Below are 27,942 nucleotides of genomic sequence, written 5' to 3'. Positions count from 1 at the left end.
GACTGCTGGGTATGATGGTAGGTCATAGTTATGAGGCAATAGTTATGAGTTATGACTTTGTGTCAGTGCATCCTTACCATACATTTAAAGGGCATTCAAAGTGAATGGCTCCCCCCAAAGAAGCCTGGGAACTGGAGTTCACCCCTCGCAGAGCTACCATTCCTAGCACTCATAACAAAATACAGTCATACCTCGGGTTACAGACGCTTCAGGTTGCGTTTCTTCGGGTTGTGTACCGCTGAAACCTGGAAGTACCGGAACGGGTTACTTCCAGGTTTCAGCAGTCGCACATGCGCAGAAGCACCAAATAGCAACCTGCGCATGCACAGACACGGGTTGCAAACACTGCAGGTTTCGAGCATGCATCCCACACGGATCACGTTTGCAACCCGAGCATCCACTGTACAGTTCCCTGGATTCATTGGGAGGGAAGTAATTTGCTTTAAATGGTATTGTGCAGATTGCACATTATCACAGATGGTCAGGACATTGGGATTCTTCTTCTTCTTCTTTGGCAATCACTCATAGCCAAGTAAGATAGTCTTCCATAAAGAAGGTTTTAACAGTGAGTCTGTAAGTGACTGTGGAGGCCAATTCTAGATCCACACGTCCTTCCACAGTGGGTACATAATTATTTCACTATTAATATATTTCTTCTTAATTGTATCTCAGTTCATTACTTTGATAAAATACATATTTTGTTATGTGCAAATGGCTTTAGATACCTATTAGGTCCATAAATTACCATATAGCATATATTCAACACAAAAAAGTGACAATTTGTTGTTGACAAAGGACAGCTGGATAGACAGGGTGAGACTTTTAAAAGAGGCTCTGCAGAACATGTGTACTCTGTATCCACGGGGCCTCTTTTAAAGGACTCACCCTGTATAAAGGGCCCCATTCAGCAGCGTAGCGTGAGTTGTCAGCACCCGGGGCAACGCAAGTAATTTGCGCCCCCCTAACCTGCGAGTTGCCGCTGGCGCTGCTGCCCAAACGACGCCGCTTGCCCGGAGGAGGATGGGGGCAGAGAGGCGCGGAAAATGCAACGGCCCAGCAGCTGCAGCGGCAGCGGCGGAGGCGGGGCTGTGAGGAGGGGCTGCCTGGCGCGTCCTCCGCGGCGAGCGCTGAGAGCCGCTGCCTGCCGGGCGCCTTCAGCCGGGCGCCGCGAGACATGCGGCTCCGCTACAGCCTGCGCCCGAGGCTCTTCGGCGACTCCGGAGGCAGCGAGCGCGCCCCCCAGATGTTGCGCCCGGTGCGGCCTGCCCCCCTTGCACCCCCCACGCTACGCCACTGGCCCCATTACCTTCAATAGGGCCTCATCAAACCTAATCCGGCCCTGCCAATCTAGTCCAGTATCCTGTTCTCACAGTGGTCAACCACATTCCAAGCAAGACTGGAGCCCTTTTGAATGCATAAGCAGCTGCCTTCTTTTAAGCTTGTAACTTGCCACCAGCCCTCAAACTGATAATAGCTCATTTATTCATAAGATGACATAGCAAATAGCTAGGCGGCCTACCCAAAATGTTTATCTTGGCAGCTTTTAGTAGAAGAAATCACATTTTGTTCTAGATTTTTTTAAAAAAATAAGTTGTTTAAAAGGCAGATGAGTTCAAACAATAAATATCTATAAGGGGGGAAAGGTAGACGATTATGTCTCTAAGGATGGGAAAATACAAAATGAAGAACATCTGATTTTTCCACGGAAAATATCCAGTTTAGGATAAATTTGTTTGAACTGTATCATCAGACATGTCTTCAAATTGAAATGAACGGCACTCACTTAGAAAAGAACTTTCTGCTTGACTGGAAACATGTCTATACTGATTATACAATCATTTCCAGTTAGATCGGGACTCCAGAGTTCAATCATTGGTGTCAGCGTCAATTTTAAGGAATGACAGGCTTGTTTGGAAAATGAAAGGTATACTATATTGGCTAGCCTCTAGACACCCTGAAAGAAGAGGCCCAGACTTGAAACTTAAGTAAAATGAAGCTCGATTTTTTAAAAGGTTAAAAAAACCAAAACCTGATTGTTACTAGAGCTATACTAAAGCGGCCCCTGAATATTCAGTCTCCATTTGTGGACTGTAAACTAGGGGCAGGGGTGTCAAAATTGGACACTTACTTTTTGCAGCACTGTAGTGGGAGGGACAGATTCAGTTTATAAGCACTTAAAAATGTCATCTCACTACTGTCATGTCTGCCCCTCCCCATCAGGGCTTTCCCCCCAGCCAGAACTCAGTTCCAGAATCTCTCCGGTGTGCTCCATTGCCATCCTAAGAGAATGAGGGAGGCGTTCATGGTGAGTTGTAGCATCTCTTTTTCTAGAAAAATTGCACTGCCTGAAATGATGCTGCGTCCGGGTCATTTGGTGGTTAAGAGAATTGATGGGAGAGCTTACCTAGAGGGAAACTGTATTAATGCCAATGGCACTGCCATCACAGGCAATGGTGAGATATACAGTGGTACCTCAGGTTACAGATGCTTCAGGTTACAGACGCTTCAGGTTACAGACTCCGCTAACCCAGAAATAGTACCTCAGGTTAAGAACTTTGCTTCAGGATGGGAACAGAAATTGCGCAGTGGCGGCAGCGGGAGGCCCCATTAGCTGTAGTGGTACCTCAGGTTAAGAACAGTTTCAGTTGGAATCAGGCCTTTTCTATAGGTTACAGGTTACAGATCCGATAGGGCGCCATCTCAATTGTCTTTTCAGCACCCATTGAGGACTTTCCTCTTCCCACAAGCCTTCTAAGTGGACATTTTTATCCCAGTACTGGATTTGAAATAGTTTTTATATATGCTTTCATTGTATTGTGAAATTGCTTTGAGATTATTTGCAGGAAACAATTAACAGACAACGGTATAGTCTACAAGAAACAAGGAGGGACAGGCAATCACAAATTTCGCCCAAGTTGAACTACGGTCTCCTAGAAACTGTGGCAGCGTATATGTGTGTGAGGCCATGCGTTTCTAAAACCTCGAGAACCTAGCTAATAATTATCATAAACAAGCCATATTTCCTCTTTCCCTAATTTTTTTGCCTTTGCAGCTCTTAGTTGTGTGAGATAGAGGCCGCTGTACTGTAATTACCTAAGAATTCTTCGATTAGGGAATAAGAAAATGCATCTGCTCTCTCATTTTATTTTTTGCAAGGAATTTCACTTGGTGACCCCCTTCCTCCTTTACTAAGGTAGGGAAACAAAGGAGCAATTTAAACTTCAGCAATCCTCTTGTACTGACACCTTTGTTTTCAGAGTTCCTTACACTAATGGCTCTCTCTAGACCACACGGCTTGTTCAACGCGACTCCCTAGGCAACTGTAAAGTGTCAGGATGCATTTAGTCTCTTATGCTCAGCCTTCTCCCTTGACACTAGCCTCAGGGATCTGGCACACACCAAAAGTACAGGACTGTTGCAAAGGGGGAAAGTACAGGACTGTTGCAAAGGCTATGCAGACCTTTTCACCAACTAGCAAGCGAGTTACCATTGCTCAGGAAGGACTGCTTTTAGCACTAAGGCTGCAGACTTACACATGCTTTCTAGGAACTCTCACTTACTCAGAACCTGTGTGCACATTGCTGATTTTAAACGCAGCCAGATTATTCTTTATCTCAATTCAGATTGAAGCCGGTTGGGGGAAAACGTGTAAAAACACATTTTTTCATAAGAAATGATGGGACAGGCACAGGATAGAGATTGGTTGTGGCCAGGGTGGATAAAAATCAGATATTTTTTAATTTAAATTGGATTTTTTAAAATTTAAATTTGATTTTTAAAATAAAATGCTTTTGGAGGGAAAATCTTTCTAAAGATAAGATTTCTATTTGTTATATTATAGTCCAAAGGCTATTCATCAGGAAATAAGGATTTGTTTTAAGTTTTTCATGTGTGCTAAAACTCAGACTAAGTTTTGTTTTAAAAAAACCCACAGTTTAACCACATCAGTTAACAAACATGGATACATATGTTATTGCTTTAGTTAAATAAATTGTTTAAATTGTTCTTAAGGAAATGATTATTTTTCTTCTTCCAATAAAGTACGGCAGAAAAGTTGTCCAAATATAAACAGTTAACTTTTTAAACCTCACAATAATGTCATAATTATTTCTAATAGTATACCCAAATCAGTAATTTTTGATATAACTGTAAAACTACTCTGAAAATTGATTATTCAAAAAATGAAACCTTCATCTGGTTGTAAATATTAAGATTATACCAACAAGAATGAGTCTTTCTTTTTAAAAAATGCTTTAAATCAAGTCTTGCTGACTAGTGATTTAAATCGTGATTTAAATCGATTTGATTTAAATAAAATCCACCCTGGTTGTGGCTAACATTGTGTGTAGTTCCCAAAACAATGGTGGCAGCACACTGGGTGCAGAATTAACAGGAATGTGTAGACAGCCTGAGTAAACCTGGTTAGGAGTAGGGTGAAGCTATTTATGTTGGAAAAAATGTATATAGCACAGCAGGTTATTAGCCATATTTTTTAAAAAATCAAGTCACCTTTTAATTATTTGTTTAACACATTTTATATAGACCGTTCAATAAATAAACAAATATCCCAGCAGTTTACTAAAATAGTACAGTGGTACCTTGGGTTAAGTACTTAATTCGTTCCAGAGGTCCGTACTTAACCTGAAACTGTTCTTAACCTGAAGCACCACTTTAGCTAATGGGGCCTCCTGCTGCTGCCGCGCCGCCGGAGAACAATTTCTGTACTCATCCTAAAGCAAAGTTCTTAACCTGAGGTACTATTTCTGGGTTAGCAGAGTCTGTAACCTGAAGCGTATGTAACCCGAGGTGCCACTGTACTTATCAACAGTGTTAGAAACAGAGATATGAAAGCTCGGAGCTAAATGGCACCTTAAACCCAAGTTATGGGGGTAACAACTGCCTGTCTAGGCGCACTTTTTTTAACAAAAATACAAAGCTGAAAATGACTGAACTGCAGCTAAAATATGTTCATTTTCCATGTGGTCTAGTCCTTCCGCTGCCCATCCCCATAATATCCTTAAGAGGGTCTCTACTCCAGTCCGCAGAGAGCAGCTAGAAGTGGGGAGGCAGAAAAATGTCCTCGTTTCCTTCCAGCAGTGGCAGTTTTAATCTGAAATCTTAGGCACAGTACTGTGTCCACAGCTCAGAAATGGCTCGCGCTAATGAAATTCCCTGTCACAAAATGTGCCTAGAACAATGGGAGTTTCAATCACTGCTTATCAAAAAATTCTGATGAAGTCAACAAACTTGAAAAAAACAAGTAGACATAATAAAAATAGTGTGGGGGGGGAATCAATGTGATATAAAAGCAAGCATGTATAACAAAATTACCGTCTGGGTTGGCATGCTGAAACAAGATTTTGGAAGGCATTGAGAGCAATAGAACGAAAATGCCTGCCTGATTTTAATAGGAAGGAAGTCCCAGAGCAAGGGTGCTACTAGACTAAAAGATTGATTTCCTCCCCAAGTGCAATCTACTGTGTCAGCTTTCGGGTTCTAAGAACAATTCCTTCTGCTACTCATTACCTGTATGCTACAAAGGGGGATGAAAGAGTAACAGTTTGAGTCTTGGATACAAATCGCTAATACTATTCACATATCAAGATCGGTAACTGGATCTCCTCACTGCTACTGCCATCATATTTTCAACCCTTGCTAGTTGCACATGGAGATCTGTTACATACAGCTGCAATAGGTAGGCAGGCTGGATGAACCTATCCATTTCCTTTTCTCTCTGTATCTCATTTCCCCCCTCTCCATCAGTTTGCAATTAAAAAACAAAACAAAAAGCCTTCATGATGAAAACTCCATTAGAATTTTACATATACACTATGTAATTTTTTTTGCCTTATATACACATCTCTGCAAGGATTTTCACCGGATATAATGCATGGTTTATGTTATTTTCCCTAATATATGCATTTTGCTGCACACTTTCAGCCGCCAAACGCATTTTCCTTCACACTATTTGGCTGCCCAACTGGATCGCGAAAGTCAGAAAATTGCAAATTTAAAAGGAAAGCTGGGTTTCAGAAAATGAAAATTAGGTAGGTGCACATTAAAATCCTAACCCAAACTGCAGTTCTCCTCTAGCCCTAGGGACAAGGGGAGATACAACATGATGGCAGGGTCAACATAAGCAGAGAGGGCCACAGTGCCTGCAGCCTCCTAGTTTCTCTGCATAGCATCTTAACTGAATATTGATGGTGCCAGTCGACGCAGCTTACACTGATATGCCCATTTTTATTTCTGTTTTAAAAAGCCCTCCAATACTTGTCCTCCGTGGGGTACAATTTGCACACAATTCAATGTATAAATTGGATTTTCTTAGGCAAAAGGAGCTCCTTCCAGTTCTTTCTACCACTAGGCTCCTTTTGCCTAAGAAAATCAAATTTATACATTGAATTGTGTGCAAATTGTACCCCACGGAGGGCCACTTGCCACAATGAATGCTGACCCAGGACAATTAAAAAAGCTTGCTTTGCTTTTCCCTGGATCCCACACTGCCATCACCATGACAGGCACACAACACAGACTGACGTTAGTTGCCTGCACTTTACCGCTTAGAGCCACTTTGTTTGCTACTAGCATCTATTAAAGACCTGGGTATATCATGCTAAAGTTTCAGAGAACCTGACACGATATACATTGAGCTTGTGGAACAAGTTTAGCATCCCTTTTATCTGGCTTCTGTTCCGCTGAAATGCTGAACAATAGAAACCCATAATCTTTTATTTTTCTGAAACATTTTAAAATCCATTTTTTATATCTTTGCTTTGGTAATAACTGTCTTATGCTCTACTTTTCATATTGTCGTTTATTTTACCAATCCTCTAAGTTCAAAGTTAAAGGGATGCTAAACCCTAAACAGAAAGCCAAATGGTATCTGATTAAGCTTCCTGTCGCAACATGTGACATTTGCGTTTCTCAAGCTACATTTTGGCACCCGTTTGACAAGAACTTGGCATTTCTCAAAAGAACAGCTTCCTATCAATGTCCAGCGGAAAAAATCCCAAAGAGCAAAACCAAGGGTGATAGAAGGCTGCACAAATTATTCTGTATCACAGACAATCAGCAGTGAGCAATGATATGGCTCTTCAATTTCTTTTTCTAATTGAAGCTATATTACCATGTAAGCTGCACCATCATGTTGCTATGCACTAGTCTGAGGGTGGGATAGTTTGGTCACGGAGAGAAAAAGACAGGAAACATGAGTGTAGTCAAAGCTGAACTCATTCTTCTGCCGAGAAATTTAAAATGCATACTGCTTTGATATAAACCTTTGAAAATCTCAACTGCGCAATACACAATTCAGCTGGATATCCACACAGGTCTGCTCATTTCCCTTACAGCTGCACGAGATACTTGCTTTAATCAAGTTCACAAATGACAGCAGTGTAACTGCAAAGGTGACTATAAAACGCTTCTGGTTAAAAACCTGCAAATGACATACACAGCAGTCCCCAGTTTAAATTGTTATGTGATCTGCAAGGAGATTTCACTAGGGTTGCCATATTTCAAAAAGGGAAAATCTGGATTTCCCCGGACATTTTAGCCGTATCCACCCAGACACTGCAGTATTCCGGCTATGTCTGGGAAATTCCTAATTTCACTCACTTTCAAAAGGGCAAATCTTTACATATAAAAGAGCAGTGAAGCAAACAAAGATTCTAGAAAAGAGCATATAGAAAAAGAGATGTGATGCAAACTGGCATTCTTTAAATAACAACAGGTTTCTATTTCTTACAGTGCTGCAGTTGAGCTCGGAAGTCCGTCAGGAAGACTTAGTGAATTTCAGGATCTAACCCTGGACTTTGGGGGGCTATAAGGTCACAGTTGAAACACTGCCAGAGGGGGAGGGGATTTGGGGGTGGGGGCTGGGTCAGATGGGAAATGGGAGTTTGACAATATCTGAAAGGCCACAGGTTTGACACCCCCAATCTATTATCTGCCTTGTGACAACTTTACCACATTGTTCTGTTCAGTCTGCACTGGTCTTGTCTTTCATTGGAGAAGTACTGTAGCATATTTGACAATGGCTAGTAAATATAACATTGTAGCGCTAGTACAAAGCATGTTGTACCTTAGACCAGTCTCCCATTCTCCAGACGTAGCATTTGGAATAGTCTTCACAGTCTTCTGCTTCTCTAGGCCTCGTAGACAAAACACACTTCTTTCGAGGGTTGGTGCACCTTACGGTCCGATGGCGTACTCCCTTTCCACACTTTACAGAGCACTGTAGAAAGGTATTTAAAATGATGCACACACACACACAATACACATCATGGCATTCTGCACAAAGATCTATAAAAAGGTAAAAGACCCCTGAAAGTTAAGTCCAGTCAGGAATGACTCTGGGGTTGTGGCGCTCATCTCGCTCTACTGGCTGAGGGAGCCAGCGTTTGTCTGCAGACAGTTTTTCCAGGTCATGTGGCCAGCATGACCAAGCTGCTTCTGGAAACCAGAGCGTCGCACAGAAACGCCGTTTACCTTCCCGCCGGAGTGGTACATATTTATCTACTTGCACTTTGACGTGCTTTCAAACTGCTAGGTTGGCAGGAGCTGGGACTGAGCAACGGGAGCGCACCCTGTTGCAGGGATTTGAACTGCTGACCTTCCGATCGGCAAGCCCAAGGCTCAGTGGTTTACATCACAGCGCCACCCGTGTCCCTACAGAGATCTATAGCTCTCTTTTTCTTCTGCCTAATAAATCCAATCATTAAAATGAAATTGAATGGGCAAAGCACAGATACAAGAAAACATTGTGGAAGGATTCAGAGAATAAATGCAGTTAATATGAAATGTTCCTATTTGCTCCCTGAGCCCAACTTTACAGTGCCAAGGTTTGGAGGGGGGATATGGGGCTAGCTAGCCTCATCTATTTAGGGGACCAGTTTGCTTGAAAATGGACACTGCTGATGTGATATATCTGTTCTTTGCTGTAACTGGTACAGCCAGGACACTTTTTCAGCCGGAACATGCCAGAACTCAGTTCCGGCACCTTTCAGGTGCGAACCATTGCCATTCTAAGAGAACAAGGGAGGCATTCCTGGCGAGTTCCAGCACCTCTTTTTGTACAAAATTAGCACTGGGCACAACACGTGCTATGTGAGAGAAATATACATTCATAACTGGCCCAAATTAGACATAAGGAGTTACCGTATTTTTCGTCCCGTAGGACGCACCTAGTTTTTTTTTTGGGGGGAAATAAAGGAAATTTCCCCCCCTTTATTTCCCCCCCAAAAGCAGGTCGGGGAAACCGCACCAGGTCGAGAAACAGTGGGATGGCGGCGCTGCGCCTCCCTGCTGTCCCCTGAGCTTGTGGGGCTGGCCCATGTCTGCCCGGCGCGAGGGGCGCTCTGCATCAGGGCCCCCCCCCGCGGGACGGCAGGCTGCTATCCGCAGCGTGGGGAGCCTTGCGGGGAACTCCTGCAGGGCTCCCCACGCTGCGGATGTCTGCCCGGCGCGGGGGGCGCTCTGCTTCAGGGCGCCCCTCACACTGGGCAGCAGGCTGCTATCCGCAGCGTGGGGAGCCTTGCGGGGGACTCCTGCAGGGCTCCCCACGCTGCGGATGTCTGCCCCGCACAAGGAGCGCTCTGCTTCAGGGTGCCCCTCACGCTGGGCGGCAGGCTGCTATCCGCAGCCTAGACATCCCTGCGGGACCTCCTGCAGGGCTGCCTAGGCTGCGGATGTCTTCCTGAAGCCTGGAGAGCGAGAGGGGTCGGTGCGCACCAACCCTTCTCGCTCTCCAAGCTTCAGCAAAAGCCTGCATTCGCCCCATAGGACGCACCCAGATTTCCCCTTCATTTTTGGAGGGGAAAAAGTGCGTCCTATAGGGCGAAAAATATGGTAATTCGTTCTCATATGCAAAATTCTGCAGCGTTCACCGATAAATCACAAACTCAACTTTTGTGTTCTCTCCGAATGTAGGTAATACAAATGAACAGAAAATAAAAGCACAGAAAAGCAATGCATATACCCCACCTCGGACCATACGCCAGCCTCCCACACTGTCATGCAGTCCTGGCCTTCACAGCGCTGCGCCGAAGGGGGTTTGGGGCCAAGACAGTCTCTCTCTCGGGCTCTGATCAAAGTCCCATTTCGAAGCTGCTGAGTGCAGGCGACTTGTCTGTTCTGCGTCCCCTTCCCACACGTCCTTGAGCATGGAGTCCACTCTGTCATCATCCATCTGTAAATGCAGGTCAAAGCACGATTACTCCTCGAAATATTTTCCCGTGAGGTTTAAGACACATTTTAAATTGACCTCTGTGATAAATGCAACACAATTGCTTTTTGAGGGTCACCGGCCCTCAATTTTGAGGCAACGGCGTCTTAACTTTCAAATTACAGCCTTCTTTCTGCTATCGCATGCTTTTATCCAATGCTGTTTACAGCAGCTAAGAACCAAAAGGTTGATTCAAGAATACTCTCCTGCAAACAAAGGGCTCCTTTGGAGCAAGACACAGGTCAAGCAGAGGCTCTGACTGGATGCAGGGGGTGGGAGACGTTCTTTGCAGATTCTTCCTCTTCCCTGCAACTCATTGTATCCCTTGAAAAACTGCTCTGAAAGGGCTGGGAACTCTCTGGAAGAGCACAGTTGGTGGCATTGGGAGCACACAGAGAGGAAGTACAAACTCAGCAACCTGCACAAACACACACATGCACTCAGCAGCATTTTTGCCTGCTGGGTAGCACTGGTGTAGGATGGACTCCTCCTACCCCAGAACTGCCCTGGGGAGCAAAACAAAGGCTCTTCTTACCTTTGCAAAAGGAACCCTTCTCTCTCTGGTCAGTGGCAGAGCTATCTGCCCCAGCTCCTGGAGTGACGCAGGGCGGGGCTATCCGGCCCGTGGGGACTAGTCGCCCGCACGGCAAGCGTCCCTAGTCACCTGTCGCCCGCACAACGAGCATCAGCGGGGCACAACTAGCTGCCCATGGGGAGCATCCGGGGGGGCACCACTAGTCGCCCACAGTGATAGCGTCATTAGCGGTCTGCTGCCTATATGGCGAGCATCTGGCGATTTCACCCCCGCTCACCCGGTGACACCCGGGGCGACCGCCCCCCCGTACCTGCCTTCCTCTGCCAGTTCCTCTGGTTTGATGCCATTGTTGAAGGTGAGGGGGGGGGGCTTCAGGACCCACACGAAATTGCTTGGTAGGCTGGATGTGCGGGTGATGTGCCAGGCATTAGAGCCAAAGGAGAAGATAAGCTCAGATATCCTTTGAGTTATTGCAGATGCCTTGGGGCATTCTTTCATTTCAGCTGGGACACCCACCGGCTGAGAAACGGGCGCTTTCTGAGCATAAGCATCAACTAAAACATTCATTAAATAATGACTCACTATCACCTTGTCTGGCATGGCTGCTCATTGCACCTTCGGAGCTGAGGCTCAGGTTTCGTTAAGTATTTGCATTTCTTGCTGTCCACAAAACTGATATTCTTATTCATGATCTTTGTGCAGGATACCGTTGTCTTTCTTTCTCCTGGTAAGACACAAAAGGGACATTTTTGGAACTAAAGGAAAGCTTTGCGCAGGGAGAGGTGGGTGGGCTCTTTGCAGCCCCCTGGCCTGCCCAATCCTCGAAGCAGGTTGGTGTGTGACTGAGTTAGGAGCAGGTCCCAGCTGGAAGAAGGAAGTGGCCAGGGAAAGGATTGTAATTTTCTTTCAAGATCAAATCAATATTATTTTGATTTTGTTGCGGGGTCCCGAAAAGGTGTGGGACCTACAGTGGTGCTCCGCAAGACGAATGCCTCGCAAGACGGAAAACTCGCTAGACGAAAGGGTTTTCCGTTTTGGAGGTGCTTCGCAAAACGAATCTCCTATGGGCTTGCTTCGCAAAACAAAAATATCTTGTGAGTTCCTGCGGGTTTTTTCCCCTTTTACCCCCCTTTTTCTAAGCCACTAAACCGCTTATCAGCTGATCTGATAAGCCAATAAGCTGCTAAAAGCCGCTAATAGCGCTAATCTGCTAATCCGTCAATGGGCTTGCTTCGCAAGACGAAAAAACTGCTAGACGAAGAGAATCACAGAACGGATTCTTTTCGTCTTGAGAGGCACCACTGTATTTGGTAATCAGATTTTGCAAGTAAGGGTCCCTCTAGCAAGTCTCTAAGAAGAAGAGGCGACTTGGGGTTCTGAAGATTCTTGTTACCTTAAAGGTAAAGGTAAAGGTACCCCTGCCCGAAAGGGCCAGTCTTGACAGACTCTGGGGTTTGTGCGCCCATCTCACATCTATAGGCCGGGGGCCAGCGCTGTCCGGAGACACTTCCGGGTCACGTGGCCAGCGTGACAAAGCTGCATCTGGCGAGCCAGCGCAGCACACACGGAACGCCGTTTACCTTCCCGCTGGTAAGCGGTACCTATTTATCTACTTGCACCCGGGGGTGCTTTCGAACTGCTAGGTTGGCAGGCGCTGGGACCGAGCAGCGGGAGCGCACCCCGCCGCGGGGATTCGAACCGCCAACCTTTCGATCGGCAAGCCCTAGGCGCTGAGGCTTTTACCCACAGCGCCACCCGCGTCCCTTAGGGCAGGACAAACTCTGACACTTTTCTTTTAAAAATGGTCTCTCAGGCAGCTGCTTTGATTAAAAACGCTGGCCAAAGAACCACTTCCTGCACTTCTTCTTTTGAACAGCAGGTTCTCTTGTCATATCAGAAATTGCTTTTGGCCACCCCTTCAGTTTCAAAACGGCACCTGTCGTGCAGAATGAGACACTGTCCTCTGAGAAACACAACCCAAAAGACCTGCTGGGCACAGGGAATGAGGTGTGTGTTATCACAATGAATGACATGGATGGCACTTTAAGCCAAACCTTGACTTTAGCTGTTGTGCCATGCTGAAATGCCTAAAATGCCTTGGGGAGAACAAAACAGCTGCAATCTTTCTTCAGAAAGCATGGGTTAATCCATGGTTTGGGCATAGTGTTCCATTAAGGGGGGCGACCGATACATTTACCTGTACACACGAAAAGCATTCTGTGTCCTAGAAATGAGTGTCAAATGCTTATCCATTAAGCTCCATGCATGTTTTAGAGATGATGGATCTCAACTAGAATTTTAGGTCAAGAACTGGCAGTTTTGTGAAGTTTAAAAAAACACCCTCCCAAAATATATTTCTAAGTAAACAAATCTGCCTGTATCATGTAACAGTTTTTTTCAAAAAAAAAAAAGAAAAGAAAAGAAAGAGAAATCAATAAGAAAAGCAAAATATTTTGAACTTTCCAAGACGCGATATTGTCCGAATGGCAAAATGGCAGCCCTAGCGCATCAGCACCAACACCGTATCTTCACACAACCCACCAAATGTTTTGCTTCTACCACAGATTTTAGAGAATCATTACCTCCTCCGCATACGGCATCGCAGTCCTCCCAGCCTGAGTGTGTCCACATAAAAAGAGGCTCCGACCCTTTGGAGCTCTGATTCTCAGGCAAAGGGTCCAAAGGAATGGTGTATTCATAGTGTAGCCCATAATTCTGATCTTGAAAGAGCAGAACCTGCAATATACAGAATAAAAAATGGGGGTGTCTCAATATCACATTGGAGAACGGTGATATTTCTACATTTGAGGGGAGAGAGGTAAATCTCTGTGGCAGAGCAAATCCTTTGCATGAATCTTTCCCACATTCAATCCCCCATCACGGTCAGCTTAAGAGATCCTTCTCCTGATGCTCTTCAGATCGATTGGCAGCGACAACCAACAGTGCTGGGATAGACAGATCCCTGGTCTGAATCAGTGCAAGGTGGCTTCATCTGTTAATATGAAGAAATGCAGCACTAGCTTGCATCTGACAGACATTCTGACATTCACAGAAGTCATTTGAGGCAACTCTCATAGGGAAAATCAGAGGGTTTATACATGCAGTGCTAAATTTTGCCTGTGGATACAGGCAACCTCTGAAAAGGGCTATTCTTACAGAACATTTCATGTAAATAATAGTTATCAGCCTGATTCAAAGTGTTGGTGCTGACCTTTAGAGCCCTAAACGGCCTTGGTTCAGTATACCTGAAGGAACTTCTTTACCCCCAACGTTCAGCCCAGACATGGAGGTCCAGCTCCGAGGGCCTTCTGGCGGTTCCCTCACTGCGGGAAGTGAGGTTACAGGGAACTAGACAGAGGGCCTTCTTGGTAGTGGCGCCCGGAACACCCTCCTATCAGATGTCAAGGAAATAAACACCTGAGTTTTAGAAGACATCTGAAGGCAGCCCTGTTTAGGCAAGCTTTTAATGTTTAATAGATTATCGTATTTTATATTTTGTTGGAAGCCGCCCAGAGTGGCTGGGGAAACCCAGCCAGATGGGCGGGATATTCATCATCATCACTGTAACAGGAGGCAGTGACTAAGATCAAGGGATATTTCCCTTTAATAATTTCCATGGTCATCAACAGAATTTTCCGGGAGAAGACAGAGCTTTATCTGCATATACTCACCATCCACTGTTAAAACCAACAACTCAAAGCAAGCTGAAACGACTTTGTTAGCAAAGTATGCATTTGCAAAAAGTGGGCAATCGCCAGCTAAGCCATACTAAAGAGTAGACTTACTGAAATCAAGAGACATACGTCCACTGATTTCAATGTGTCTACTCTGAGTGTGACTAACACTGGAGATCACCCAGCATTCAGATGTCAGGAGAACTTTAGTCATAGTGATTCTATCTGCAATAGTCATTTTAAAACTGCAATAATATAGCGTAAGTGTATTGTGCTAACTCCTGCCCCAAGGACTTAAAACTTCAAGTAAGCTTCTATTTTTAGAAATACATTTTTCATCATAAATTTGAATCACAGAATAATTTCGCTTCATGACTACACACTCTTTCTAGACCCAAATACTGGTCAATACTGTGTTGTTACAAGGAAAGCTGCTTCCAGGTTAGCAAGTGATTATCACCATAACGAAAACTTCACTTTTCATTTTCTCAACCCCCTTTCCTAGTTGCCAACTTATCCCAAGATTATAGGCACAAACATCTCAGCGGGGGGACCTCACTTGCACTGAAAGGGAGGACAATTACTTGCAAAGATCAGCTCCCTCCAGCAAAATTTAATGAAGAATTATTCAAGAGGAAATAGTTCTTTGCAAATGTGTTCTGCAAATTCTTTGAGCACAACTAGATAGAAACAGCTTTTATCCTCTGCCAGGGTTTGAGCATATCTGCAGTTGTGAAGGAAACGTTTTATAATCCATAATGTGTCCCTAAACAATCCAGCTCCTTTGTGCTAGCAATTTTGAATTGATATCAGCTTGTTTATTCTTCAGTTAATGGTCCAGGTTATGCAGAAATCCCCACACTGAATATAGATACGTATGTCTTTGACAAATCTCTCCATTTGAAGAGATTATTGCCATACTTCGCTGCAAAAAATGGTGAGTGTTTGCCTGCCAGGGGTGGAAGGGAATTTTGTTTCATTTTCTTTCATTTTTAAGTAAACCAGCCTAATCTACATAATGATTCCCTGAATTTAACATTTCTCTGAATTTTGTGGTACTGTTCTCAGCTCAAAAATGTACTAAAATGTGTAAAAGCTGAACACTTTAGCATTAAATTCATTAAGAAATGCATACACTGGGATACAACTGTCAAATACAAATTTTCATACAGATTTTAAAATCATCGTCACCATTGCCGATTAACTCAGAAACGGGGTGGAACAGACTAACAAATGAATACAAGTGAAATCCATATGGACCAGAAATAGACTTATCCATTAATCCCTAGTATATTAGGATTTATTATAGCATAAAATAGTTTTTAAATGGTCATCCATACCAATAAATGCAAAGGTGATGTGGTTGGACCTTTGGCCGAGATTTTTTCCCACAGACCTCTCCTAACGTAATGAACCGTGGTACCAGCAATGTTGAATGTTCCAGAATGTTCTATCTTCCAGTCACTATTAATAGACTGTTTGCCGGCATCTCGGAGAGCTGCAGATAACATTGGGAAACAGTATAGAAGAAAATGGTTCATTTTCCAGTTTTTCTATGAGAATATTTTTTTTCCTACTCTGGTTCAGTTACAAAGCTATTTATGAATAATAAGCATAATAAAGAAATCTCAGCAAGAAAACATTTTATCTGTTTCCCAGTTGGGATAAATGATAAAAGCCATATATTTAGATTTGTCTAAATTCTTTCCATATTTAGGACAGGGTTCAATAAAATAGTGAGTGGTTGAGATAAAGGGCTGCAGGATTTAGTTCACCATCATGCAATATGGATAGTACAAACTACACATTATGGATTCATTGTTTGTGTTGCATGAATGCACTAGAACATGGTATTTTAAAATTAATTACAACAGCAGCTAAGAAGATGCAATAGAATCTCATTACTGCACTCTGTGAACTTCCTGCGCCAACGTAGCTGGATCTTAAAATGTGCTTTGAACACAAGCTATTGAGCAAGAGAGCTTTGAAATTACTAACTTAAAAAAGATGTGGTGATAGCAAGTAGCTTAGATGGCTTTGGGGGAGAAAACTTAAGAAGCATAAGGTTGGCTTATTTGTTCCAATCTATGATAAAACTCAGGGTTGTATTCTACTAAGCCATTAACATTAATGGACCCAAATTAGTCATGCCCATTAATTTCAGTGGGTCTACTTTGAGTAGTAGTTAGTTGGCTACAACCCACAGTTTCCTGCATTCACCTCATCCTGTGCCTCATTATCTTCTTACCACGATCAGGTCACAGAATTCCAACAGAAGCTACAATTAATACATCTCTCCATCAGGGGAAAGAGCTTTTTAGGCTAAACCAATCACAAACTTATTCTGTGCTGTGAGGCCTTTGCAAGCCCAGAGCTCCCAGATCTTCTTTCAATAGCCTGCCCCAAAGTATGCCCCACAGAAGGGCTCACGGTTATCTCTACAGCTGTGGTGGTCAACTGGGCCATCAGGATGGGAAAAGAAGGTGGAGCATGAAAGGGTCAATGGTGGTGGTGGTTGAACAGATCACACTGGATGACAGGTGAGGTGGACATAATGGTGGTAGTCCTTGTTCTCCTCTCAAGTCAGTTGTTTTCTGTCCTCCACGAGTAACATAATTTCCCTTCAACGCTACTCTCATAAGTTAAAATAACTTTATCAAGCTGTCTTGATATCACAGCCACATGAAATTCCCTGGCTTAGAGTTCCAAGGCTGCCTCCCTTGGCTGTCCAATTCCTTCCTTGCTCTTTAGATTTTCCTTTTGTAAACTCTCCAACTTCTTTGTCTTTCCCCCTCAAGCTCTTTCCATTCCACTGACTCATCCATCAGTTTTCTGATTCTTAGTCCATGGCCTGCTCTGCTCATTTTGGCCAAGCATGGTGGCCCTTTGCTTCCCTAGCTCCTTGGACTTCAGCCTGCCCCACAAAGCTACTCTTGTCCCAAGGACATGTGTGAAGTATCAGTCCCAGGCAAACTAACAACTTTTTCTTCCTTCCCAGACGTTGAGCTGGAAACTGTCTGGAAACTTGGTTCCCTGAGCTGTTGAAATGTTTGTGAACACCGTATACCAGCTCTGTCAAGTGATGTTAGAAGGTTCACTTTCATAAATCCAACATTATATAGATTAGATAAATTCATAGCTCGTGATTAGTTCTTATTACTTTTCTATATTTTACTCTTTGTATTTGTTGCAAGTTACCTTGAGACCTTTTTGGCTAATAAAGAACAAAAAAATGAATTTGGAGTTTGGGTAGCTTATCATCTAATTCCCAACAATTCACCATTTCCTTCCCCAACTTCATCAGTATGATCACCATTTGAATGTCAAACTAACAAAAACCATCAAGTTAACAATGAAATGCCTAGGAGTGGAAGAAATTCTTGGTCCAGCGCTGAAAGAATAACAATTTTGCCCCCGAAAACCTCCTTGGAGAGGAATTCTATAGAAGGGAGTCCTCTCTCTTGTAGTAACAGGAGATGATCTAACAGGCCAGGCAGGTTCAAATGTAAAGTACAGGGGTCCCAAGCTATGTAAATATTTACAGAGCAAAACCAGCCCTTTGAATTGCACCTGGAAATGTATCAGAAGGAGCACACCCAGGCCAGAATAAGTGTTATATATCTGGATTACAGGATCCTTGTTATGAGGCTGGTTGACAAATTTCTGGACAGTCTTCAAGAGCAGCTCCATGGACAATGAACTGCAGTAATCTAACCTCAGTATTATTGGAGCATAGGAACAAAGCTGGTGGGTACTCTGTGCCACAAAAGTCACGAATGCATCAGAGTAATGTACCCAGAAGCAAAGGACAAGCAACAGGAAATGATGATTATGAGACTGGGCATAGTTGTGCTCTGATGTCAGCCTCCCAGAGACAGGTGGATAGCTGCTGTCAGAAACAAAATCCTATTCTTGGTGGAAGTTGTTCTGTCCCACTAGATATGTTGAAGAAAAAACTAGAACTATTAAACTTGTTCCATGGCCATTTCCACCCATATATCTTGGGAAAATAGCAATTATCCCAATTAACATGGTCTGTTTTCCATCGCCTTTGTGCTCAAAGCAGTACATCCAGCCTTCCAGCCATCAACATGATGAGCTTGATAAATAACCTGCAGGATTTGAAAGCTCACAAAGCTCTTAAGAACCTTTTTGATCATGGTGCTCATTTGTTTCTAAGTTGGTGTGGTTAGTACGTGTGCAAATACCTCATCTATTCTTGCGAAGTGCTAAATGTTAGCACTTACATTTCTAGACATTTTTAACTGTGGCTTTTGCAAATAGACATTAATTTGATCTTTCCTGCCAGGAGTAACTTTTTTTGGCCGACTCTTTCCTCTCCCAGGCCCAATCAATCCCCAAAAGCATTTAATGAGGTCAACTCAGATACACTTCAAGGAACTGAGGGATACGCAACTTTGTCATTGCTGATATATAATTCTTCAATTTCTCTCTCTCTCTCTCTCTCTCTCTCTCTCTCTCTCTCTCTCTCTCATGTGAATCTTGAATGCCTCAGGCCCCTTAATCAAATATGTGAAGTTTGACTTGATGGCTTGATGTCATCCTCTGGACAAGACTGCCCTAAACATTCTTTCTCACTGAAATTCCATGCTTGGCATTCGCGATGTGAAAGTGCCTTAACTGCTCAGTCCTTGCCCAAATCTTTTCATAAAGTTGTATGTTAACGTGAGTCATTCCTGGCAATCAACTGCCGTCCTATCCATATTTGTACTGTTTTGTTATGTTTCTATGGGAAACAATGGCAATAGCACCATCAACTGGCGGCAATACAACTACATTATCCAACAATCACGCATGCCACTAAGGCACAGTACAATGAATCCAAATAGCACAAAATTCCTAAAACATCCTTGCAGCATCCAGTAATGTTACAGTTCTAAGAGGTTTCTTTTTCTGATGTAATATCTCGACATATAAAGCACACCCAGTAGAGGAGCTCTCTTGAAAATCTTCAAACCTCAGGTTTATGTCAAAATCTGATCTCCACTAATTTGGGGCTTTATGAACCGACATTTTCAATTAAGCCCAGTTGGCAGCCAGCACTTCTCTTATAACAGAGAAGTCATATGCTCTTGATAACTAGTCCAGGTCAACAGTCTGGCTGCGGCGTTCTGGACCAGCTCAAGTTTCGGAACACTTTTCAAGGCAGTCCCACAGACAGCACATAAGAGTAATCCATTCAAGATGTAACTAAGGTGTATGTTATTATGACCAGATCTGACATTCCAAGGAATGGATGCAGTTTATTTTATTTACAGCATTTCTGGGTCACCAAATAACCAAGGATTTTGAGGCGTTTTATACAAGATAAAAGCAACAAGTTGTTAATGCAGCAACCTCAGATATGTGAAAATGCTCTTGGCCACTATTCCTACCTGGGCATTCAAGCTTGAAAAGAGGTCCAGGGTCACCCCAAACTGGATTTCCAAATCCTTAGAAATCCAGCCTCTAATTAGCATCAGTTCCCGTGTGTGTGTGTGTGTGTGTGTGTGTGAGAGAGAGAGAGAGAGAGAGAGTACGCAAAATGGGCTAAATACAGGACTACACTCATTCCATTTTTTTATGTTAAAGAGAATATAATGTGCGCCCGCTTTTAATAATTCTAACCACCACAGAAAGTATCATTTTAATCCCGGTTATTAGACTTGCAAATTGACTCTGTGCTTACTTATTTGCAAGAAAGCTCTGCCGGTTTCAAGGGGGCTTGTGCCTAAGTAATGATCCACAGATTTGTAGCTTTCGTGACTAAAAAAGGAGTAACTGCCTCGTATCACCTTTCAGTTTTCAGTCTACCGCTTTGGCAAATTTAGATTCCTCTAAATAGTTCCACAACTCATAAGCAAATATCAATTGAGCATGACAACCCTTAATACTCCTAAATCTGGCTATTTTCTAAAATGTGCTTTCAGTTGCTGTCAGTTGTACCTATTACATTAGCACTTACAACTAAACCTGAAGCTTGGACTCTGACTGGCAATTTTCTCTCTTCCAAAATAGAATTGATCCTTTGATAGATTGTAAGAGACAGCAGGCCCCACGGAGTCTTCGTTGTTTCCACATTTTACAAACGCAATTCAGAACCCTTTGTTTATTGGGGAGGGGGAACTATTGATTTTACACAGTTGTATGTTTTGATACTTGTATCAATTTTTTAAAAAAAGATTATAGTTTTTTAATCAATTATTACAATTGTCAAACAAACTGATAACAGCTTGCAAACGACGACAACAACAACAACTAAGTAAGCTTGAGAACCACCGTTTAGGATGCGCAATAAAAAAACATGCTGTTTTTATCTTTCGTACCTTGGATTTAATTTTTAAACATTTCTGTCTTCTGAAAATCTTTTACCCGCACTTTGTTCATTTGGATTTAATTGCTTTGATTTTGGGTTTTCAATAAAGAAAACGGACATGGGAGATGGAAGGTCTACCTCCTTGTGGGTCACAATATGTTATTGTGCCACAGCTTGCCGGGGGCTGACTGGGGCTAATAGGAGTCCAAAATCATCTGAAAGGCCACAAGTTCCCCATCCGGAAAGTAATTACTTGCCTAAAGCTATTTAGTGACCCCAGCGTGACATTTGAACTGGGGTGTATTCCACACTCACAGTTTCTGTTTTGAATCTACGGAGAATATTTTTTTTAAAAGGAATAAAGTTTTCTATCTTTTTTGTCAAGTACGTATTACAATTACGAACAAAACAAAACTCACCTAAGTAACTGTGAGCAGGTTTTTCTTCCACAACCTTGATTCTTCTTGCCCCTGCAGGAATCACCAATGCTTCCACATAACCTAATTACAAGATGAAATATTCCATGTGATGTTCGTAATCAACAAACACAAAAGATTTGTTTTAAAGAAATGCAATAGTGTTCATGTCTGATTTCCTCTTCTTGTTTATGAAGTTTTAGAATCACATTTGCCTCTCACTCTGCCAGTATCTCTGGACTGACCCTCTGGAACCTAAATATATATATATTTTTTTACTGTGTGCTTGGCACTGTCTTCTTATTGAATCAGCCAATATTAATTTATTGAATCTCCTTTGAGTTGGATAGTTCCTGGGTCAAGCAGAGAAGCTGAAGGGGTTGTCGCCGGTGCTGACTCCATGGAGACAGAAAACATAGGTGGGGTGAAGACAGGGGGTAAGTGGGGAACCTTCACACTTCATGAAATATTTTCATGAATCTGCTTTTCTTTCTGGTCTGTATCTGGAGCATCAATAACAGCCTGATCTGAATAGATACCATAGGGACTGCAGGGCATTCAGCTCATAGATTAGCCACAATGACAATAATCTGGTGGCCAGCCATACAGTGGTACCTTGGTTCTCAAACTTAATCCATTCTGGAAGTCCGTTCCAAAACTAAAGCGTTCCAAAACCAAGGCACGCTTTTCCATAGAATGTGCATAGGCAAACTTGGTCTTCCAGATGTTTTGGGACAATTCCCATCATCCCTGACCACTGGTCCTGGGAGCTAGGGTTGATGGGACTTGTAGTCCCAAATATCTGGAGAGCCAAGTTTGCCTATGCCTGCCATAGTATGCAATGCTAAATGGATTAATCCATTCCAGACTTTTAAAAACAACCCCCTAAAACAGCAATTTAATATGATTTTTACTCTCTAATGGGACCACTGATCCATAAAATGAAAGCAATAAACAATGTACTGCAGTCACACAATCAATCAGTCAGTAGCTGAACTGGGTTCCACACAGTCACAAAAACAAAACAAAAGAGCAGCAAATACAAAAATGCAAAATAAATAGCAAAAACAGACAGACCTCAGCGTAATGCTCAAAACGGAAGTGTGGCACTCAAAACGGAGCACGTTCGGCTTCTGAAAAAGGTTCGCAAACCGGAACACTTACCGGTTTGCACTTTTTGAGTTCCAAGTTGTTTGAGTACCAAGGCATTTGGGAACCATGGTACCACGGTACTTCCAAGTAGGTGGAAGTGCCTGAGCAGTTAATGCTCTTTGTTGACTTCTGCCTTCTGGACTAGCCAGAAGGCCATCTTGGCGGTTCCATTGTTAACAGGCAGGTTGTAAGCAATGCTGGACAATCCCTTCTTGCACAATGCAAAGTTCATGAATACCATAAATAAAATGGCTGTCGCCTGGTTCAACCCAGTGTGTCTTTTTGTCCTTTCTCTGAAGCTGCCCCACTCCAGCAAAACCCTACTTCTTAGCTCATGCCTGTCATATGGACTTGGATTATGGCGGCGTGAAACTTTAATAGCTTCTTTAAATCCCACTGCGTTTCCACAAAACTCCCAGAATGCTTGTATTTCCAGAGACCTCAATAATTAAAATTCCCCAATGGCTTTCTCCACACTGCTTGTGAAATAATATTCTTTCAACATATTATTCCCTTTCAACAATGTACATGCACACTGTATAGTCAGAGGCCACCACAACCCACAAGTAAAACAAACAGCGACAACATAGCATCGTTGTTTGACATCTGTATCTTGTATTTCTCTCACCCAAATTTGTTACTGTCTGCTGATAATATAGTGTACTTCTTTTTACATTTCCCATTTCTACTAAACATTTTTACCCTAAACTGCACATAGTATGTGTGTGTATTTATGTAAGGTTCAGTAACAAGTAAGAGGGCTATGCCCTATGCCGGATATCATATTTTATTTCAATTAAACCATGTTTCCTGCAACTATAAATGGGTAGCATCCAAGAGACTCACAGATGATGTTCTCACCAATCTCATCCACAAATTTCATAATCTGCAGTGAGACTCATTCATAGATTCTAATTCCCTTCAAGATCAGGCCACACACATCTAATGTGTCAATGAGATTACATAATACCCATGTGCCTTTAATATCAAGAACAGAAGAATATAAGAAGATCCCTGCTGGATCAAACCAACATTCCTACATGAACAGTTATGTTTCAGAAATAAACTTCCAGTGTTTACTTTTCCCCACCGTGGGGGGCAAGGAAATGGGACTCCCAGATTTCCTTCCAGACTCATCAGAAATGACTTGGCAAATTCTGAATAAAATTCTGAATAACCCTCTCCAAAATAAACAAATATAAGGCATGTGTGTTATATGTCTATACAGTGATCTACAGTTGAATGAACACAAGAGAGTAAGGCATTCCTTCAAACATTTCTTTGGGCAGAAACCACAGCAATGACACTGATTCAATGAAAACAAATAGTGCTTTATCATTAAGACCACAGATAAGCACTGTGGTTGCAAACGTCCATAGAGTTATGCACACATAATTCTTGAAGAAATGAATGGGATTTGTAACCGTGTAACTAGGCATAGGATTGTAGTCAGTGTTTTTACAGCCTTTTAAGTTGTTTCCATTGAGAAATATGCACCCGGCAAGCTATTTCTGAAACTCAGGGAAGGGAGAGAGCTTCATAAAAACTGGCTACTGTGTTAAAACGGAGAGAAAAAGCCCAAGTGTTCACACACAATCCCTTTAGCGTTTGTAAAGTCAGATTATGGCAAACATGCTTAAAATCTGGGGTCTACATTAGAAGGCATTTCTGTGGTTTACGTTAGTTATTAAAACAGGAACACATTTTTCTTTCAACAAGTACTCAGCCATGTAACTGGAAAGATTTAAACAGATTTCCTTATGGATATTTATTTTTGCCAGTGTTTTATTGGTCAGTTTAAAATCTCTATAAATATAATTTCAATATCCAATCTCTCCAACTTTCTGTCTTCTGACTTAAACCTTCAGGGTAATTTGTGATTTTGCCTCCCTTTTCCTAGATTATCTCCATCCTAGGACACAACCACACCTGAAGACTCAAAGCATGTCTTTAATTTTATTTTCTGAACGCCTGTTTGATTTGGTATAGATTATGATGTTTACTGCTTTTGAAACGTCTTGACTTCTAATTCTGTTTTTTTAAAAATACTTGCTGACTTACTCTGAATATTGAAATTTAACAATTTTGAAGACGCCTAAATTAAAGCCCCACTAATGGTTCCCCCTCCTGTTTCAAAAATATATGCTGACAGCTGATTCTTGGGTTAGATATGGGAAACAGTGAAATCAATTGAATTTATCACTTGCATTTTGCACAGAAAAGAGAAAAAATTCTTGATTTCTGGAAGAAGTGGACTAATTTTGTAAATAATTATGATAGGATATTTGATACGCCCTATTTTTTCATGCTCTAGGTGACATTATGCGTGACTTCCAAAGGCCCAAGTGTCATTCTGCCCACAAACTTCCAACTACGCCAGCAGAATATTACTTGTGCTGTTTCCTGAGGCCCCCTCAGAAGGCCTCACACTAAGCAAATGATTGCATCCCTAATGCAAAATTTAAAAATTCAAATTAAAAATGTTTGCTCTTCTGCAAAGTAACACACACCAGAATCTGGATGACTGTTTAGCTTCTCAGCTATTTCATTTGGGGGGGGGGGAATCATGTTAAGTAAAAATATTGAATTCAATATATATTGAATCTTTGGATATTTGCTCCCTTTTCTTTCCTTCATTTAATGTTTGAGCATCAGAGAACTGCTAATCCAGATAAATGTTTATGTTCAACTATGGTAAATAAACCCAGGTATCATGTATCAAAAAGTATGCAGTGGGGTTTACTAAATACTTGTTCCCATCTGTTCCTAATCACCCCCCTCTCTGCAGTAATAAGTTTGAAACTGGGTATAAGGAAAGTCTTTTCTTGCCCTTATCTGCTTATCATGAATGGAATGCTACCACTTAATCAACACAAAATATGAAAAGGTACTAATCGATTTATCTAACGCAGAATGCTCATTACATTTACAAATTTCTGTAAAAAAGCATTAAATTTGAAAGGTTGGGGGTTTTTTTACCTGCTCCCCGAGTGTGATTAAAATCTCCTTTAACAACTCTGCACGACTTCCCATCTCCGTTGCAGACGCCACAGTGGTCTTCCCACGCCAAAGATCCCAGGATGCCATCACACCCAAACTTCTGGAGGCGAAAAGGAAGCATCACGACATTTTCACGGAAGGCTTTGCTATGCCTCTTAATGTAGCTTGCAAGTATTAATATTACAATATAAGGAATTGACTCTGACGGCCAAAATAGACATGAAGTTAATGGTGTATCTGGTCTTACATGCTTGCCCATCTCCACTTTTTGTTAAATAGTAGTTGAGAAGGACTGGGGTGGGGTGGTGGACTTCTTAGCTTTCTTCTTCTGGATTCCCCCCCCCCCCGTGGTTGCTAAGTGCCCCAATCCACTTGCATTCCTCTACAGCAGGGATGTCCAACAGGTCGATCACGATCTACACAAGGTTTTGGTAGATCACGGGTCGATCACTGGCTCCCTTTCCTCAGCATTGTTGAAACTGACTCCTGCCCTGCCCCCTCGTCCCACCCTCCATTGTTTTCTGATCAGTGGAAAGGAAGACGGAGCTATCTCTCTGTGGCTGTTTTCATTCAAAGCGATATTATTGTGAGTGACTTTCCCCCTTTGACCCTTGCCTTTAACTCCCCCCCCCAAATGGAACTTCCCTCCTAAGAAAGTATTTGTATAAAAAACGGGCTATCTTCCTCCCTAAAAAAAGTTCAAGAACTTCAACCTGAAACCCCCCCCCCAAAAAAAAACGGGGGTAGATCATTGCCAGATTTTAATTCTGAAAGTAGATTGCAGTCTCTCTGGAGTTAGCTATCCCTGCTCTACAGGACAGCACAGTTCGTAGAGCACGAGACTCTTAATCTCAGGCTCATGGGCTTGAGCCACACACTGGGCAAAGGACTCTGCCATTGCAGTGGGTTGGACTAGATGGCTCTTGTGGTCCCTTCCAGCTCTAAAATTCTATGGTTTTTTATTCCTAAGCAAAGAAAGGCAACAGTCATGCCTATCAGTCTTTGGTTGCATCCATAACTCTTCTTAAGTCAACGGGGAAGGGAAAGAGAGATTCACGTAAAATAAAAAATAATCCTAAAGCAAGCGATTAAAGGAACTGAAAACCCCCGACTGTTTAACAGTAAGAGATTAACACTGAAACCCTATACATTTTGCTCATAAGTAAGTTACATTTTCAATGAAGCTTACTCCCAGCTAAGTGGGCACAGAAGGGAAAGGACTCCTAGACAGTTAAGTCCAGTCAAAGGTGACTATGGGGTTGCGGTGCCCATCTTGCTTCAAGCTGAGGGAGCCAGAGTTTGTCCACAGACAGCTTTCTGGGTCATGTGGCCAGCATTGACTAAACCGCTTCTGGTACAACAGGAAACCAGAGCGCACGGAAACGCCATTTACCTTCCTGCTGCAGCGGTACCTACTTAGCAACGTACAAGACTTTTACTTTACTGAAAAATAAAAGCTCAGCAGAGAAAGTCCTTCATCATGCTGTTGAGGTGGTTGAAAGAGAAGTGATCATAACAGGATGCTTCTCCCTTCAAGGTATGCAGATGAGGAACAAGTCCCCCATCACAAGGAGGGACTATAAACACTGATGTTAGCTTTAGTTTTAGGAAGAAGCAGAATCCATAGAGACCAGAAAGAATGCATATGGCAAGTACTAAATTGCCCCCACCACCCCCATCCCAGAAAGGCAGACTAAAGTGTAAAAGCAGGACTCAGGGATCCAAACATTCAAGAAATACTGCACAATAAATAGATATTAAAACTTGGCTTCTGAACGCTGATTTACCTGACACCTGCCATTCGCACATATATCCATTTCCTGATGACCGCATGGAGTTCCATCCATCACTTTCTCCGTTATTAGTATAGGCTGGTCTTTTCCATTTGGAGAGCAAAACAATGCACAAGGTTTTTCTGTTCGAGTAAGTGGAAACCAGGTAAGCATGATAAACCTCATTTCGTAGATACGAAATTCTGCTTGTACTGGTTGCAATACCAAGCTACATTTCTGATATATTCCAGGTGGGAATTATGGACACCTCTTCAGATGTTTCACATCAGAGTTAGGTCAACATGCAAGGAAGGCAGCGGGGGACAAGCATGCAAACTCCAACCCTACCATGATCACCAAACTGGTCACCTCCACAAGTTTGAAGGCAAATATTGGAGTCTCCTGTACTTGTGGATGTTCTCTATGTGTTTTATGTGTCTCCACCCCCATCATTCTACCCGGACACTGAGGTCCAGCACCGAGGGCCTTCTGGTGGTTCCCTCATTGCGAGAAGTGAGGCTACAGGGAACCAGACAGAGGGCCTTCTCGGTAGTGGCACCCTCCCTGTGGAACGCCCTCCCACCAGATGTCAAAGAGAACAACAACTACCAGACTTTTAGAAGACATCTGAAGGCAGCCCTGTTTAGGGAAGCTTTTAATGTTTGATGTATCACAGTATTTTAATATTTTTTGGAAGCCACCCAGAGTGGCTGGGGAAGCCCAGCCAGATGGGCTGGGTATAAATAATATATTATTATTATTATTATTATTATTATTATTATTATTATTATTATTATTGAACCCTGGAAAAACAGTACTTTGATCTCCAAGACATGGGCAGCAATGGAAAAG

The 27,942-nt window shown here is 42.7% G+C and overlaps 1 protein-coding gene across 2 annotated transcripts in view; it reads right to left on the bottom strand.

Moving 5' to 3' along the window:
• ADAMTS19 (ADAM metallopeptidase with thrombospondin type 1 motif 19) overlaps window positions 1-27,942 on the bottom strand; it is a 135,875-nt gene that overhangs the window by 9,269 nt on the left and 98,664 nt on the right. For both annotated transcript variants that reach the window (XM_082191541.1, XM_082191542.1), the window contains exons 14-21: window positions 27,106-27,233; window positions 25,298-25,418; window positions 21,170-21,250; window positions 15,775-15,932; window positions 13,343-13,496; window positions 11,349-11,484; window positions 9,985-10,189; window positions 8,084-8,236 (exon numbers count right to left, since the gene is read on the bottom strand). In XM_082191541.1, the coding sequence (XP_082047667.1) occupies window positions 8,084-8,236; window positions 9,985-10,189; window positions 11,349-11,484; window positions 13,343-13,496; window positions 15,775-15,932; window positions 21,170-21,250; window positions 25,298-25,418; window positions 27,106-27,233 (1,136 nt within the window). The remainder of the gene's footprint in view (window positions 1-8,083; window positions 8,237-9,984; window positions 10,190-11,348; window positions 11,485-13,342; window positions 13,497-15,774; window positions 15,933-21,169; window positions 21,251-25,297; window positions 25,419-27,105; window positions 27,234-27,942) is intronic.

This window comes from Podarcis vaucheri, assembly GCF_965113315.1.
Source record: "Podarcis vaucheri genome assembly, chromosome: 11".
Taxonomy (NCBI): Eukaryota; Metazoa; Chordata; class Lepidosauria; order Squamata; family Lacertidae; genus Podarcis; species Podarcis vaucheri.
This window is presented reverse-complemented; position numbering and strand designations above follow the sequence as displayed.